The 14,815-nt window shown below is 44.5% G+C and overlaps 1 protein-coding gene across 3 annotated transcripts in view; it reads left to right on the top strand.

The window, feature by feature from the left end:
• Positions 1–14,815, top strand: part of RELN (reelin) — a 382,634-nt gene that overhangs the window by 59,273 nt on the left and 308,546 nt on the right. For all 3 annotated transcript variants that reach the window (XM_060692666.2, XM_060692664.2, XM_060692665.2), the window contains exon 2: positions 6,567–6,677. In XM_060692666.2, the coding sequence (XP_060548649.2) occupies positions 6,567–6,677 (111 nt within the window). The remainder of the gene's footprint in view (positions 1–6,566; positions 6,678–14,815) is intronic.

The following is a 14,815-nucleotide window of genomic DNA, read 5'->3' as shown; positions in this document are numbered from 1 at the left end:
GCACGTGTGGTCCTTCGTCTCCCCCCCCCACGTATGCGCGGCAGAGACCCAAAGACCAGCAGGCTGGTGGGAGGCATGCACGCATGCACGGTGGAGCTGAACTGGGGTGACAGCTCGCGTGCTCACAGAGAGGGCGCTGCGTGTCAACTCTGGCACACGTGCCATAGGTTCACCATCACGAGTCTAGGAAAAAAAACCCTCTTTCTTATTCTATTTATTTATTTATTTTTTGCTGCATTCTATCCTTAAGTTTTTTGGTTTTTTTTTAAATTACCTTCATTATTTGTTTCTACTGAAGTCAGTAGCCCAAGAATTGGGAACTTGTGCCAAAACTAGAAATACTGGCATAGCCATTAGCATCGTGTTTTCACGGGTCGGTTTTGCTCCCTTAAATGTAAAATGCAGATTTGTCGCTCCGCTGTTTTGTTCTTCGGATGGGCCCCCCTACCCCACCCTTGCAAAATTTGAGGAAACTAACACCATTTTAAAGGGATCATTATATTTCATTATGCTAATGAAGACAGATGTCTTCATTTTAAAAATACTTTGCGTTCATGTATACTTTTTTCCAATGTTTCTACAGTGTTTATTTATTTACTGGATTAGTTAAGGATGCCCAGTTCCAAAAATGATGAACTGATGGCAGTTTAGAAGTAGATAAAGCCATAATACAATAAGATTATGCATAGTCCTTGGCCAGTGGTGAAATCCATTTTTTTAACTACTGGTTCTGTGGGCGTGGCTTGGTGGGCGTGTTGTGGCTTGGTGACTGTGTTTTGGTGGGCGTGGAAGGGGAAGGATACTGCAAAATCCCCATTCTCACCCCACTCCTGGGAGAAGGATATTGGAAAAAACTCCATTCTCGCCCCACTCCTAGGGCAAGGATATTGCAAAATCCCCATTCTCGCCCCACTCCTAGGAGAAGGATATTGCAAAATCCCCATTCTCACCCCACTCCTGGGGGAAGGATATTGCAAAATACCCATTCTCACCCCACTCCTTGGGGAAGGATATTGCAAAATCCCCATTCTCGCCCCACTCCTGGGAGAAGGATATTGCAAAATCCCCATTCCCGCCCCACTCCTTGGGGAAGGATATTGCAAAATCCCCATTCTCGCCCCACTCCTGGGAGAAGGATATTGCAAAATCCCCATTCCCGCCCCACTCCTGGGGGAAGGATATTGCAAAATCCCCATTCTCACCCCACTCCTGGGGGAAGGATATTGCAAAATCCCCATTCCCGCCCCACTCCTGGGGGAAGGATATTGCAAAATCCCCATTCCCGCCCCACTCCTGGGGGAAGGATATTGCAAAATCCCCATTCCCGCCCCACTCCTGGGAGAAGGATATTGCAAAATCTCCATTCCCACCCCACTCCGGGGGAAGGATATTGCAAAATCCCCATTCCCGCCCCACTCCGGGGGAAGGATATTGCAAAATCCCCATTCCCACCCTACTCCTGGGGGAAGGATATTGCAAAATCCCCATTCTCGCCCCACTCCTGAGAGAAGGATATTGCAAAATCTCCATTCCCGCCCCACTCCTGAGAGAAGGATATTGCAAAATCCCCATTCTCACCCCACTCTGGGGCCAGCCAGAGGTGGTATTTGCCGGTTCTCCAAACTACTCAAAATTTCCGCTACCGGTTCTCCAGAACCTGTCAGAACCTGCTGGATTGCACCCCTGGTCCTTGACTTAAAATACCATTATTCATATAGTGACCATTTATATCAATGTTCTTTCCATTTTATGGCACTTTCAGCATGTATTACTTAATATGATTAATCTACTTCAGGAATGATTGATGGAGTTTCATGCCAACTATATGTATGCCCTCCGTATGCCCTTCATACCAGTTTTTCTCTTAAGTTATAACTTTGGATAAATTGTATAGATTTGTTCCCTAGTTCTTGGCCCCGGACAATTTTTGAGTAGTAAATTGTGAGGTTTATTTTGTTTCTAAGGAAGGTCGTGGCTTCTAAAGAAGTATTAGCTAAAAGCTATAATCTCTTAATTGCAGCACCCAGAAAAATCATACCGACGAATTTTTCGTGGGAGAGAAGCAAGCAACTACAATGCCGTTTCTCTGGGTTTTGTTCTGTTTTGCAAAAAGGAGGGGGAAAAACGGTGTAAGCCTTTGTTTAGGCTTAAGACATCAAAGCACTCATTAATTCTCTAATCTGTCAGAAGGACACCCCCAGCCCACCTACTTCAGGGATGCTAGCATTCGCTTAGTTCAAGGCCTTTGTTGCAGAAAATGCAAAGTAATATCACTCATCTATAACGCCGTTGCGAACATTCATTTTGATTATTCTTAGCTAAGGCTGTTCAAATAACAGAGCATCTTCAACACTCTTCTGTGGGAAACAACTAACAGTACCAAACAGCCGTGTTAATATAAATATTCAGGAAGCAAGCACTGCCATGTAGCAATGTTTTGCAGAGTGGTATTTAGATGAGATGCAAATCCTTTTCATAAATCGGGAGAAAACCCACAAGGAAGGTGGGGAGAGCCACGTTGGTGTAGCGGTTAAGTTATTGACCTTGAAATCAGGAGACTGAGTTAGATGATGGGGGTGGGGTGGGGAGGAGGCCCAATCCCTGTGGGGACCTAGTGGTGGTGGGGAAACGCTCGTGGGGGCCCGGTGGGGGGAAGCTACAGGAACCCAATGGGGGAGAGATAGGGAAGGGGAGTGCGGCAGTGTCCCTGTGGTTGGTCGTAAGGATGAACAACTGTGAGGGGCATTGCAGTGGCCCTAACTTTGGGATCTGGTTGCAAGTAATTTTTTGGGGGATCCGTCATGTGTTTCAATCAGGGGCGGGCTGCTGGGGATTCACAGGGGTTTGGGAGAACCTCTAGTTAAGTTTCTGTGCAGTTCAGAGAATCCCCAAATCCCACTCCTGGCTGGCCCCTCCCACCCTACCCCTCCCAGGAGTCCCTACATGGCCTGTTTTGGGTGCAGATAAGTGCAGGGCACGCATAGAGGCTCGGGGAGGGCAAAAAATGGGCCTACCGGAAGTCTGGGAAGGCCAGAAATGGGCCCGTTTCCGGCCTCCAGAGGGCCCCGGGGCCTGGAGAAGCCATTTTCGCCCTCCCGGAGGCTTGAGGAAAGCCTCTGGAGCCCGGGGAGGGCAAAAAGCCCTCCCTACTGTTGTGACTCCGACCCCCGAGCCTGTCTTATCGGAGGGAGAAGACTCTGAAGGTGAAGGAGAGGAGTTGGCCAGGCCTCCCTCTCCAGGACCCTCCTCTCTGGCAATGCCTCAGGTGTCTCCCGAAGGAGAAGAGATTGGCCAGGAGCCAGGTATTTCTGAGCAGTCACAGTCGGACAGTGACGGAGATAAGTCTTGGCTGGATCCATGCCAGCGCCAGAGAGACAAGCGCACGCAGCAGAAAAGGAGGCATGCCAGAGATTAAGCTGAGTCACTGGACCACACCCCACAGGGGATAAAAGGGGGTGTGGTGGCCATTCAGGCTCTGTGACGGACAAAACTAAACAACTAGCGAGTCGCATTGTATCTCTGAAACTACGTTATCTGCCTGCCTTGGATTTAATACGGACTGGACTTGACAATTCTTTGACTTTGTGTATTTGTTTTGGTTTATCTGACGGAGGAGGAACACCTCCCTCTGTGAGTAAAGTTCTTGGCAAGCAGCTACTGGGTTGCTGCCAATCCTGTTATCGAAGGAATTTATTGTCTGCAAGTTTTATTTAACCCCTGGCTGACTGTTTGTGTGCGTGTGTGAGACGGGGACAGAACACCTACTGTGGGTGCAAGAGGCTGACTAGGCCATGCCCACCATGGCCACGCCCACCCAGCAACCGGGCAGACAACCCCTTGCTAAAATTTTTGAAGCCCACCCTTGGTTTGAATGTTCACTAAGCGACCCGTCATTAAGTGAGAACTACCTGTAGCTTGTTTGATGTTAATCCCTGCTTACCTGGCGATTGATTGCTGGAGGAGATGTGTTTGGGTATTCTTATTTCCTTCGTAGTGTTTTTGTTGTATCTTATGAATGGTGTGTAAATGTGCTTTATATCCGTGTGTCAATTGACATGAGACAATCAATCAATAATACCTAATGAAGGAACTATCGGGGAGAAATCCCCATCCCACTAATACTGGCAGGGCAAGCTACTGTATATAGGTAGAGAGAGCACGCACTGCACTCCTTAGCGCTGATGATGTCACCCAGTAGGGCAGTGAAACATCTCAAGCAAACAATCATGCTTACCAAGGATTCAATAGACAATCTGTCCTCCAGGCTTGAGCAGTAAAAGCAGAAAGCTTATCAAAAGCTGCTGTAGGGATTCCTAAAACTTTTCTTCTGATTCTCCCACATGTCAAATCCTGTCCCTCAGCTACCTGGTATCCAGTCAGGAAAGGAACCATTCATGGTTAACCACTTTGAGCTACAGAGAAGGAGTAAGAATAGAAGAGCTTCATAAGTGCTTCATAAGGGCTGTTAAATATATGGATTTTTGGGGGGAAGGGGGGGAGAAAGCGGGTTTCCAGTCCCTTAATCATCTTTGTTGCTCTTCTCTGCGCTCTTTCTAGAGTCTCAACATCTTTTTTACATTGTGGTATCAAAGGGCTCTAGGACAGGGGTGGGTTCTACTTACCTTTACTATCGGTTCGCAATGGAGCTGTGCACAAGTGCTTGCTTCGTTCTCTCTCGCGCTCTTCTGCGCAAGCGCAGAAGCATTTTCATGACGTCAGGATCAGTGGGCGGGGCCTCTTCCCGGTTTTACTACCGGTTCTATAGAACCGGTGCGAACCGGGGGCAACCCACCACTGCTCTAGGGTCATAGGATCTCCTTCCCTCCCTCCTCATAGCTTTATCAGTGATGTATTTAAATTGAGCCACTAAGAAACGTAGGTACTTTGTGACATATGACTCATCCACACAGTGGTGCAAGATAGGGTCATAACAGGGAATTACAGGCACACCCATGTCACACTATTGCTCTGCTAGTTTCATTAGTTCCCACTAGGCTGCTGAGTGAGATTCATGGACCTGTTGTCCTTCATGAGACGGGATCCGGTTATTTGCAGGATCGCCTCTCCCTGATTCTTTCTACTAGTCCCACTAGATCAGTGGTGGGTTTCAACATTTTTTACTACTGGTTCTGTGGATGTGGCTTGGTGAGCGTGGCAGGGGAAGGATACTGTAAAATATCCATTCCCACCCCACTCCAGGGGAAGGTTACTGCAAAATCCCCATTTCCTTCCAATCAGCTGGGACTTGGGAGGAGAGAATAGATGGGGCGGGGCCAGTCAGAATTTTTACTACCGGTTCTCCAAACTACTCAAAATTTCTGCTACCGGTTCTCCAGAACTGGTCAGAACCTGCTGAAACCCACCTCAGTGGAGACACACGTTCTGGATCCCTTCAATGAAAAAACGTCATTATATAGGACTCTGGAAATGAGCCTTTTCTGTCACAGCTCCTTCCGTCTGGAACACCATACCTTCTGAGATTAGATTTGAAGACAGGATCTGTTTGGAAGTCAGAAGGCTCTTTGGCCTCTTTGTCATCTATTTTATCTGGCTTGATTCTTGGTGAGCATCGTAAGATTCCCTCCCTGCTAATATTGGTTTTTGCAATAGTGCCGAATAGAATATCATGTCTCTCCGAAAGAATTTTTGCTCCAAAAGATGTATTAGTGCTTATTTTCCAATTAGGTCTTAATTTCAGGGAAATACTGTATTAAAATGCGTCCGTCTAGCTGACTATCTTAACTGGGGCTTATTTTTGGGGTATTACTTGCATTATGAGCATCCTGAAAAATCATGCTAGGGCTTATTTTCCTGGTTGGATCTTATTTTTGGGGAAACACGGTAGAATGAACCTTCACCCTCAATATTGGTTTTATTATTATGATCCTTTGGTATTTTATTAGTTGATCAAAATATAAAATACAGAAGTTCAAAGAAAAAATGAAAACAAGGGAGGAAAAGGGGAAAAGAGAAAAGTGTAGGATAAAGAGGAAAAGAAAAAGAAAAGTATTAACTTCCAACTCCTTTTGGCGCAGTAGAATAAGATAATATTCAACCTGAACTTTTTATTTTTACATAATAATATATACTGGCCATTTCTATAACAACAAACCCATCTAATCAGCAAAACCCAAAATCAAAGTTTCATTTTCTTTCCACCCCGAGCACAAAGTCCAACAGCGGTTTCCAAGTAGAAACAAAATTAATTGTGTTCTTTCCTTTAATCGAAGCAGTCAATTCTGAGATGCTGTTGCAGCTATTCGTCCATGTGGGAATCACAGTATTCTTCCATTTTTATGCGCAAGAGTATTCTTGCTGCTGTCAGCATATATAACATCAAAAATATTGGTTTTATTGTTTCCACATGTTGTTAGCCACCCTGAGTCACAATCGCAAAATGGCTGGCTATATAAATTGATTAAACACATCAATAAATAAAATGATTCGATTGATCTGAGTCCAAAGAAGGCTGGGGGAATTGTTCTTTTGAAAATGAGGGTTGCTTTTGTTTATTTGTTTAAAAAAAAATACTGCAGGATATTAAAATATATATTTTTCCCTTTCAGTGACTATTTCAACAAGCACCTTTTTTGATGGCATATTGGTCACGGGACTTTATACATCTACCAGTGTTCAGACTTCGCAGAGCATTGGCGGGTCCAGTGCATTTGGATTTGGTGAGTCCAATCTTTTTTCCTTGGAATGAGTTTTAAAAGTATGTGTCGAGCGTCAAGAAACCCTCAATATCTGTTCTGCCCCAGCTATGGACCCCAAAGAACGCAGCACACACAAAGTCCGTTCAAACCTTAATTTACTGAATAAACCACTCTTTTACAACAGCAGCTGTTAATTAATTGCATTAACAGCCGCCAAGAATTCAAAAGATAATAACTTACTATGGTTGGCAGAATGCCCAGAAGCAATTTGCAGGAAGCTGATAAGATAAGCAAGACAAGACACGAAGGTATGTGAACTAAGTTGTTCCCTGCAAATTACTTCAGTCGGCGTTCCTCTTTAAATAGGCTAAGGGAGTGGCCAATTAGCCCCAAGCCTTACTCTTGAGGCGACCTCCTCCTGAGGAGCCACTCCTGCCTTTTGGCAGCTCTACGTGCCTGTGCATCGAGAAGAGGCTCCTCCTCTTCGTCCTCTTCACTTAAGGGAGCTTCTGGAGGTTCTGAAGGCCCTGGCTGAATCCCCACCTCTGAACCACATCTTCTCCAGCCTCCTTATTGTCCGACTGGAGTGCCAGCTGCACAGGATGCTGGCGCAGCACCACACCAGCCTCCTCGCTGTCTGAATCAGCTACTAGCTGCACAGGCCGCATACGGGCCACAACAACACCTTGATGACCTGACGGAAGGCCATCATGTCACCTACGTCAAACAGACAATGCGGGAGGGGGGTTTGATGGGCACGGGTGAAGGTGATAGGGATAGGCTAATTACAGGTAGGCCATTAACTCACTGGTGGTGGGAATAGAAGGAATCGTGTTGGGTGTGGAGTAGAGATTGTCGGCAGCATAGCCGTGCCTCTGATTAGTGTGGGGTAGACCGATGATGTCACCACCCGCGACCATGCTGACAGCATTGGCGGCAGATTCGAAATAAACGCCCATCAGCTGGATATGCTTAGGAAGACACACACCTGGCCGTTAGAGCAGGGCGGAACTATAAAGAGGCACTGAATGGCGGACACCCTCAGCGCAGACTTTGTTCGTCTTATCGATTTGGCGTTGACTATAAGCTGTGGAGTAGCACGAAAATAAATCGGATTTGCTTTACTGCGTGTTGACTGTTTTATTTTCCCGGGAATCTGCACCGGCAGCCTAGCGGAGTCGAGCGTATGATAATTGATCTAACAGTACTCACTTTCCTTTATTTTATTTTAGAGAATTTCCACTTTTACCAAACACAGGTGGAGGAATAATTCTCTGTACAGAATAGAATACTGTCTGGATTGCAGCAATTCCGATAACCACTTGATGGCAGCCAAGAGATGAAGAAAACTCTCTCTGCTGCCATCTAATGGTTGGCAGATTTTATAAACCCACTTCTATGCTGCTATTCTCATCAATGGAAAACTCATCCTAATAGCTATTTGGCACCGCAGTTGTGTCCCTGAAATGTTCATTATATTTATTTATTTATTTCCAAAAATTTATATGCCGCCCTTCTCCCTAAGGACTCAGGGCGGCGAACACAGGTTAAGACATACAATAATAAAGGTAACGTAATTAAAATTATATGTCAAAACATTCAGATGGCAAAGAGCATTTAAATCATGGCCTAACTGGGGATCAAGGAAATAAGTTGTCCATTGCTTTTGTAATTTAAGCAGGCATGGGTTAATAAGCAATGCAAACTTAATAGGCAGACAAGAAAGAACTAGAGAGATATATCTTGTGAAGGTTATTTCTTTTTGGCTTAGCATCATGTCTGAAGCCATCCAATATAGGTTATCATTACCGCCAGCATGGTCACTTCCTATAAGGGTTTGGCTTTGGGGTATCTAAAAGACCCCCGTTCTCAAGGAAATGCCATCTGTCCATTTGCGACAAATGAGTACTGTTGAGGATCCTGCTCTGTAGCACGTCTGACGTTGGCATTAACTAGTGTTTTCACCAGATTTGAGATCAGTTTCTCCAGCTGCAGGGAGGGGAAGGAAAACCCCTCAGTGTAGTGGGAGAAAGGAGTTCAAATCCAATATCCGTTCCACTTGTAACTTTCCCTGCCGGCTTCCCCATTGACTTTCTGGGGAAGCCTGGAGAAATTTGCAAAGAGAGACCGCAGGGCATTTAACAACTGGTTGTAAATGTGAAACAGTTGTAAAGAGCTTGAAATACATTCATGTTATTCTCTTTCTCTCTTTCTCTTTCTTTCTCTCTTTCTCTCTCTCTCTCTCTCCCCATCTCTCTCCCCATCCCCCCTCTCTCTGTCTCTCTCTCTGTCTGTCTCTGTCTCTCTGTCTTTCTCCATCTCTCTCTCTTTGTCTTTGTCTCTCTGTGTCTATCTGTCTCTCTCTGTCTCTCTGTGTCTCTGTGTCTGTCTGTCTTTCTCCATATCTCTCTCTCTCTGGGTCTCTCTGTCTCTGTCTCTCTGTCTCTCTCTGCCTCTGTCTCTCTGTCTCTCTGTCTGTCTCTGTCTTTCTCCGTCTCTCTCTTTCTGACTCTTTCTCTCTCTGTCTCTTTCTCTGTTTCTGTCTCTCTCTGTCTCTTTCTCTCTGTCTCTCTCTGTCTGTCTCTCTCTCTCTCTCTCTCTCTCTCTGTCTGTCTCTGTCTGTCTGTCTTTCTTCATATCTCTCTCTCTGTGTGTCTCTCTCTCTGTCTCTCTGTCTCTATCTCTGTCTCTTTCTGTCTCTGTCTCTGTCTGTCTCTGTCTTTCTCCGTCTCTCTCTCTGACTCTCTTTCTCTCTCTGTCTCTCTGTCTCTCTCTCTGTCTCTCTCTGTCTCTGTGTCTGTCTGTCTGTCTCTGTTTTTCTCCATCTCTCTCTCTCTGTCTGTCTGTCTCTGTCTTTCTCTGTCTCTCTCTCTGACTCTCTTTCTCTCTCTGTCTCTCTCTGTCTCTCTCTGTGTCTGTGTCTGTCTGTCTGTCTCTGTCTTTCTCCATCTCTCTCTCTCTCTCTGTCTGTCTGTCTGTCTGTCTCTGTCTGTCTCTGTCTGTCTCTCTTTCTCTCTCTCTGTCTCTCTCTGTCTCTCTCCATCTCTGTCTCTGTCTCTGTCTCTGTCTCTGTCTCTGTCTCTCTCTCTCTCTCTCTCATGTTTTATGACATCTGAAAGTGCTTTGTAGGCCGTAAACCACCTATTGTGAGGCTATTGTGACTGGGAAAGGTCATTAAATGACCAGTCATAAGTCAAGGACTATATGGCCGCTCCAAATCATTGAGATTACATGGGCCATAAACCACCCATTGTGAGGCTATTGTGACTTCCAGAGGTCATTAAGCGACCACTCATAAATCAAGGACTAAATGATGCTCCAAATTATTCAGATTATATATGGTTCATATGCTGTGTAATACATCCAGAACCATCAGCAAAATGTAAGGTATGAAGAGGTAAATAATGTTGGATGCTATGGTGATAGCAGGATTGCTTTGGATAACGGGCCCGGGGTGGACATAGATCAATCCAAAAATCAATCAACATTTCAAATACTACATTTTGCCAGAGGTCAACTAAGGATGCAGCGTGGCAACTTTTAAAAAGAATAAACTAATGGAAATCAATTGCTAGGCCGACGTTGATCTAAAATAATAATTCATAAGTGTGCGTACAAGTATACTATCACGAAAGACGAGGAATTGACCAGGAAGAAAGAAGAAACTGCTGCCTCATCTCATGGTGTATTTAAAGGATATTTCTGAGCAGCAACGGACGATGGGTTGATTTTTCTAAGAATGTCTATTGTGATCCAGAAAGCATCCTTGGAAATAAAGAAAATGCTTGAAATTTTCCCCGAGCTTTTCGGCGTGATGGCTTCCCATGATGCTATTTTTAATTTTACACATCCTTGAAAATAAAATCAGGTGGAACTTGAACCCCCCACCCCCAGAAGAGCCTGGGAACTTCTCTGGTGTTCTGCTCCAGCTACGGACCCCAAAGAACGCAGCACACACAAAGTCTGTACAAACCTTAGTTTACTAAATTAAATCAGTCTTTTTCAAATAACGGTTGTTAATTAACTGCATTAACAGCTGCCAAGAATTCAAAGAATAATAACTGAAAGCTTACTGTGGTTGGCAGAATGCCCAGAAGCAATTTGCAGGAAACTGGTAAGATAAGCAAGACCAAGACACAAAGGAATGAATGATGTTGTTCCCTGCAAATTGCCTCAGTCGGCGTTCTTCCTTAAACAGGCTAAGGGAGTGGCCAATTAGCCCCAAGCCTTACTCTCGAGGAGACCTCCTCCTGAGGAGCCACTCTTGCCTTTTGGCAGCTCTGCGCGCCCGTGCATCAAGAAGAGGCTCCTCCTCTTCGTCCTCTTCACTTATGGGAGCTTCTGGAGGTTCTGAAGGCCCTGGCTGAATCCCTGCCTCTGGCACCACATCTTCTCCAGCCTCCTCATTGTCCGACTCGAGTGCCAGCTGCAGAGGCTGCTGGCATAGCACCACACCAGCCTCCTCGCTGTCGGAATCAGCTATTAGCTGCACAAGCCGCTGACGGGCCACAACATCTGGAAATCTGGAGCATTGAAATACTCACATCTGGAGGATGCCAAAATCAGGGGAAATGTTGGGAAAGGTCCATAGGCCTTAGCATGCGAAGCGTGAAATGCTATTCATGTAGCCACTAAAAACTGCATCTGAATAGAATGGAAAATCATTACATTTTTTTAAAAAAAGGAATATTATCTACTACAGTACAGGTAGTCCTTGGCTTACGGCCACAATTGAGCCCCAGATTTCTGTTGCCGAGTGAGACAGTTGTTAAGTGAGTTTTGTCCCATTCTACGACCTTCCTTGCCACAGTTGTTAAGTGAATCACTGCAGTGAATTAAGTTAGTTAACCTGGTTGTTAAGTGAATCTGGCTTCCCCATTGACTTTGCTCATCACAAGGTCGCAAAAGGGGAAATCACATGACCCTGGGACACGGTGCAACCGTCATACGTATGAATCCGTTGCCGAGTGTCTGAATTCTGATCACGTGACCGTGGGGATGTCATGATGCTTGTTAGTATGAAAAAGTCACTAAATGAACTGTTGTAATTCGAGGATTACCTGTACTACTATCGAACTGTTGTGAAGGTATGTGTGTGTTTGGGTGCTCCTTATAGCTGCATTTGTGTGGACTGAGTCTGCTGTGCTTTTTTCTACATCTTCTACTCAGCAAGAGCTGCCCTCAGTTGCAGCATTTAGATTTATTTTATTTATTTGTCAAATACGTATAAGATAACAGATATAAGTTTTCTGAGGTTTTCGTGGCTGTTTGTATGTGGGTCTTTGGTTGTTTGGGTTTTCTCCCGCGTAAAATTGGAAGTGTCTTGGCGACGTTTCAACGAAGTCTCATTCGTCATCTTCAGGCTAGTGTTTTCGGCTTCGTGCTTCTAGGAGCAATGTGTGATCGCAGCTGTTTCTTCCTTTTAACTGCCAGTGGGGGTGTGAACTGACAGATATAAGTATAAACATGATTATGAATACAGGGTAAGGATACGAATAAACGGGGACAGTAGGACAGGTAGGGATGGTAGACAGGAGTGTCAAACTTGATTTCATTGAGGGCCGCATCAGGGTTGTGTCTGACCTCGGAGGGGGGGGCTGTGGTGGGTGTGGTCAGGGTGGGCATGGCCAGCTTGACATCACTCATGTTGGGGGCACCTGTGGTGGCCCGAGCACTCTGCCAGCGAAAACGGGCTTGTGAGCTCCGTTTTCAGCTGCGACGGCCTCCTGCAACCCTCTGCCAGTGAAAACAGAGCCCGGGAGGGCCGCGTGCAGCCCTCCCAATCTCCGTTTTCACTGGCAGGGGCACCGCAAGCCGGTCCTTCACTGTTTCCAGGACAACCCCGCGGCTCAGATCTAAGCACCCTGCAGGCCGGATCCAGCTCCCAGGCCTTAGAGTTTGACACCCCTGATTTAGATAAAGTTTAGACTGTACCGTTTCAATACCGTTTCTCTATAAATGATTGAAATTGCTTCACTTCCCTCGTTTGTGACAAACCAAATGGGCTTTAGGACCCTCCGTTCCCACCAGGGACCCCATCCATGCCAGAAACCAAACAGATGGTCAAGTGGAGGGAAGAAAATTACCCTGGGCTTTCTCATTACAACATTTGAGGAAAATTTTAATAGGTCCCCCACCCCCTTTGCCTGGTGCTGTATCTAATGCACTTTGAACTGCCATTTTTCAGTTACAAGTCAAAACCTCCATGTATACTTTAATAGGGATTATTATCAAACACAAGTTACCCAGAAGATGTACCAGCTCTCTACTGCTAATTAAACCAAGTTTAAATAATCACAGAGTTCTGGAATAATTGGAAAGAAATCCTGTTCTTTTGCCAGTGCATAATTACTAATTAACAGGAGATAAAATATCCGCAGAGCGTCAAAGCTGGAAGAATCTGTTAACAGTTAATTAAATTGCGAATAGGGTCCAAAGTGACGTCGGTCAGCAACTTTCAGATTTTCAATTCTACTTGGTAAATTCCCCCACTGCAATCAACTTTCTGAATCAGTTATAAGGATGCCGAGAGTGAAAATTGTAAAGTTAATGGCTTTGCTAAGTTTGGTTTAATATACTTAACGATAAAGGGAGAAAAAAAATCCTTTGAAGTATATAAATGTTCATTCCCCTGGAATCTATGAATAATATTTTAGAATGAGACCGTTAGTGATTGAGATGAATATTTTCCAACCTAAAAACTTCCAGATGTATTGAGTTCAACTCCCAGAATTCCCCAGCGAATAATGGCCATTGGTGAGAATTCTGAGAATTGAAGGCAACATATATTGCCTAAATTAGGAAAACCTAAATTAGGAGCCTTGGTGGCTCAGCAGACTAAAGCGCTGTTAAGTAGCACCAGCTGCCTGCAATTACTGCAAGTTCAAATCTCACCAGGCTCAAGGTTGACTCAGCCCTCCATCCTTTCGAGGTAAAATGAGGACCCAGTTTGTGGGGGCAATAAGCTGACTTTGTATAAAAAAGAACACCGCTTGGGGAGGGAGCAAAAGCCCTACTAAGCAGGTATATACAAAAGTATGAAGGCTATTGCTTAACGCATTATAAGCCGCCCTGAGTCTCCAGAAAAGGGCGGCATATAAATCGAACCAATAAATAAATAAATAAACAGCAAACTCCACTCTTTACAATTGCTGATGATGTTACGTCTGCAAGAAAACTGCAAGTTCAAATCTCACCAGGCTCAAGGTTGACTCAGCCTTCCATCCTTTCTTCCTTCCTCCAGAGAAGGGCGGCATATAAATAGAACCAAATAAATAAATAAATAAAAACATTGATCTGTTAGTACCATATTTTTCGGAGTATAAGGCGCATCTTTTTCCCCCCTAAAAGGGGGTGAAAATTTAGGTGCGTCTTATACACCGAATATAGCCCCGCCTTGCCCTGCCCTAATTAGCACAAGTTGATTGGATGGCCTCCCGACTCTCAGCTGATTTGCTCTCAGCTGTTTTGCGCAGGGTTCTGCTGCTTGCTGCAAAGAGGTAAATTGCTGCAGCAGATTTTTTTTTTCTTGTGCTAATCAAGCTATGCTGAAAACGAAACTGAAAGTAAAGCAGGCTGTTTGCTGTTTACTGCAACGAGGCAAAATTGCTCAGAGGCAGAGGGAGATTTCTTTTTCTTCTTTTCCTCACCAAAAAAGGTAGGTGAGTCTTATACTCCGGTACATTTTATAGTCCGAAAAATATGGTAATTAGTTTTTTTCCACCTTGGCAGCTTTAAGTGCACACATCCTAAGTAGCAAGTTTCAGAAACATTGTAGTAGATAGCATCAATAAATACTTTTACTTTACAGTTCTAATTTCATAATAGCTACAAATTTGTTTATTTACACAGTTATCTATCACCTCAAGTCTTTGGGACTTTCTGCAGTTTTCAGGTATTAAGTAAGGTAACAGTAAGAATGAAAATACATTTAAAAACTCCATTAGAAATATAACAAGCCATAATAATATTATCAGTAGTCCTTAACTTACGACGACAATTGTAATTATATATAAATTATAATTATAAACAATTAATAGTTATAAACAATTATGTATACATTAATGTATCTGTCTTTCTGTATGTCTGTCTATCCATCCATCCATCCATCTATCTCTGTCTTTCTGTCTATCTCTCTCTCTCTATCTCACACACACACA

This window comes from Pantherophis guttatus, chromosome 7 (genome assembly GCF_059756535.1).
Source record: "Pantherophis guttatus breed Tessera chromosome 7, ASM5975653v1, whole genome shotgun sequence".
Taxonomy (NCBI): domain Eukaryota; kingdom Metazoa; phylum Chordata; class Lepidosauria; order Squamata; family Colubridae; genus Pantherophis; species Pantherophis guttatus.
This window is presented reverse-complemented; position numbering and strand designations above follow the sequence as displayed.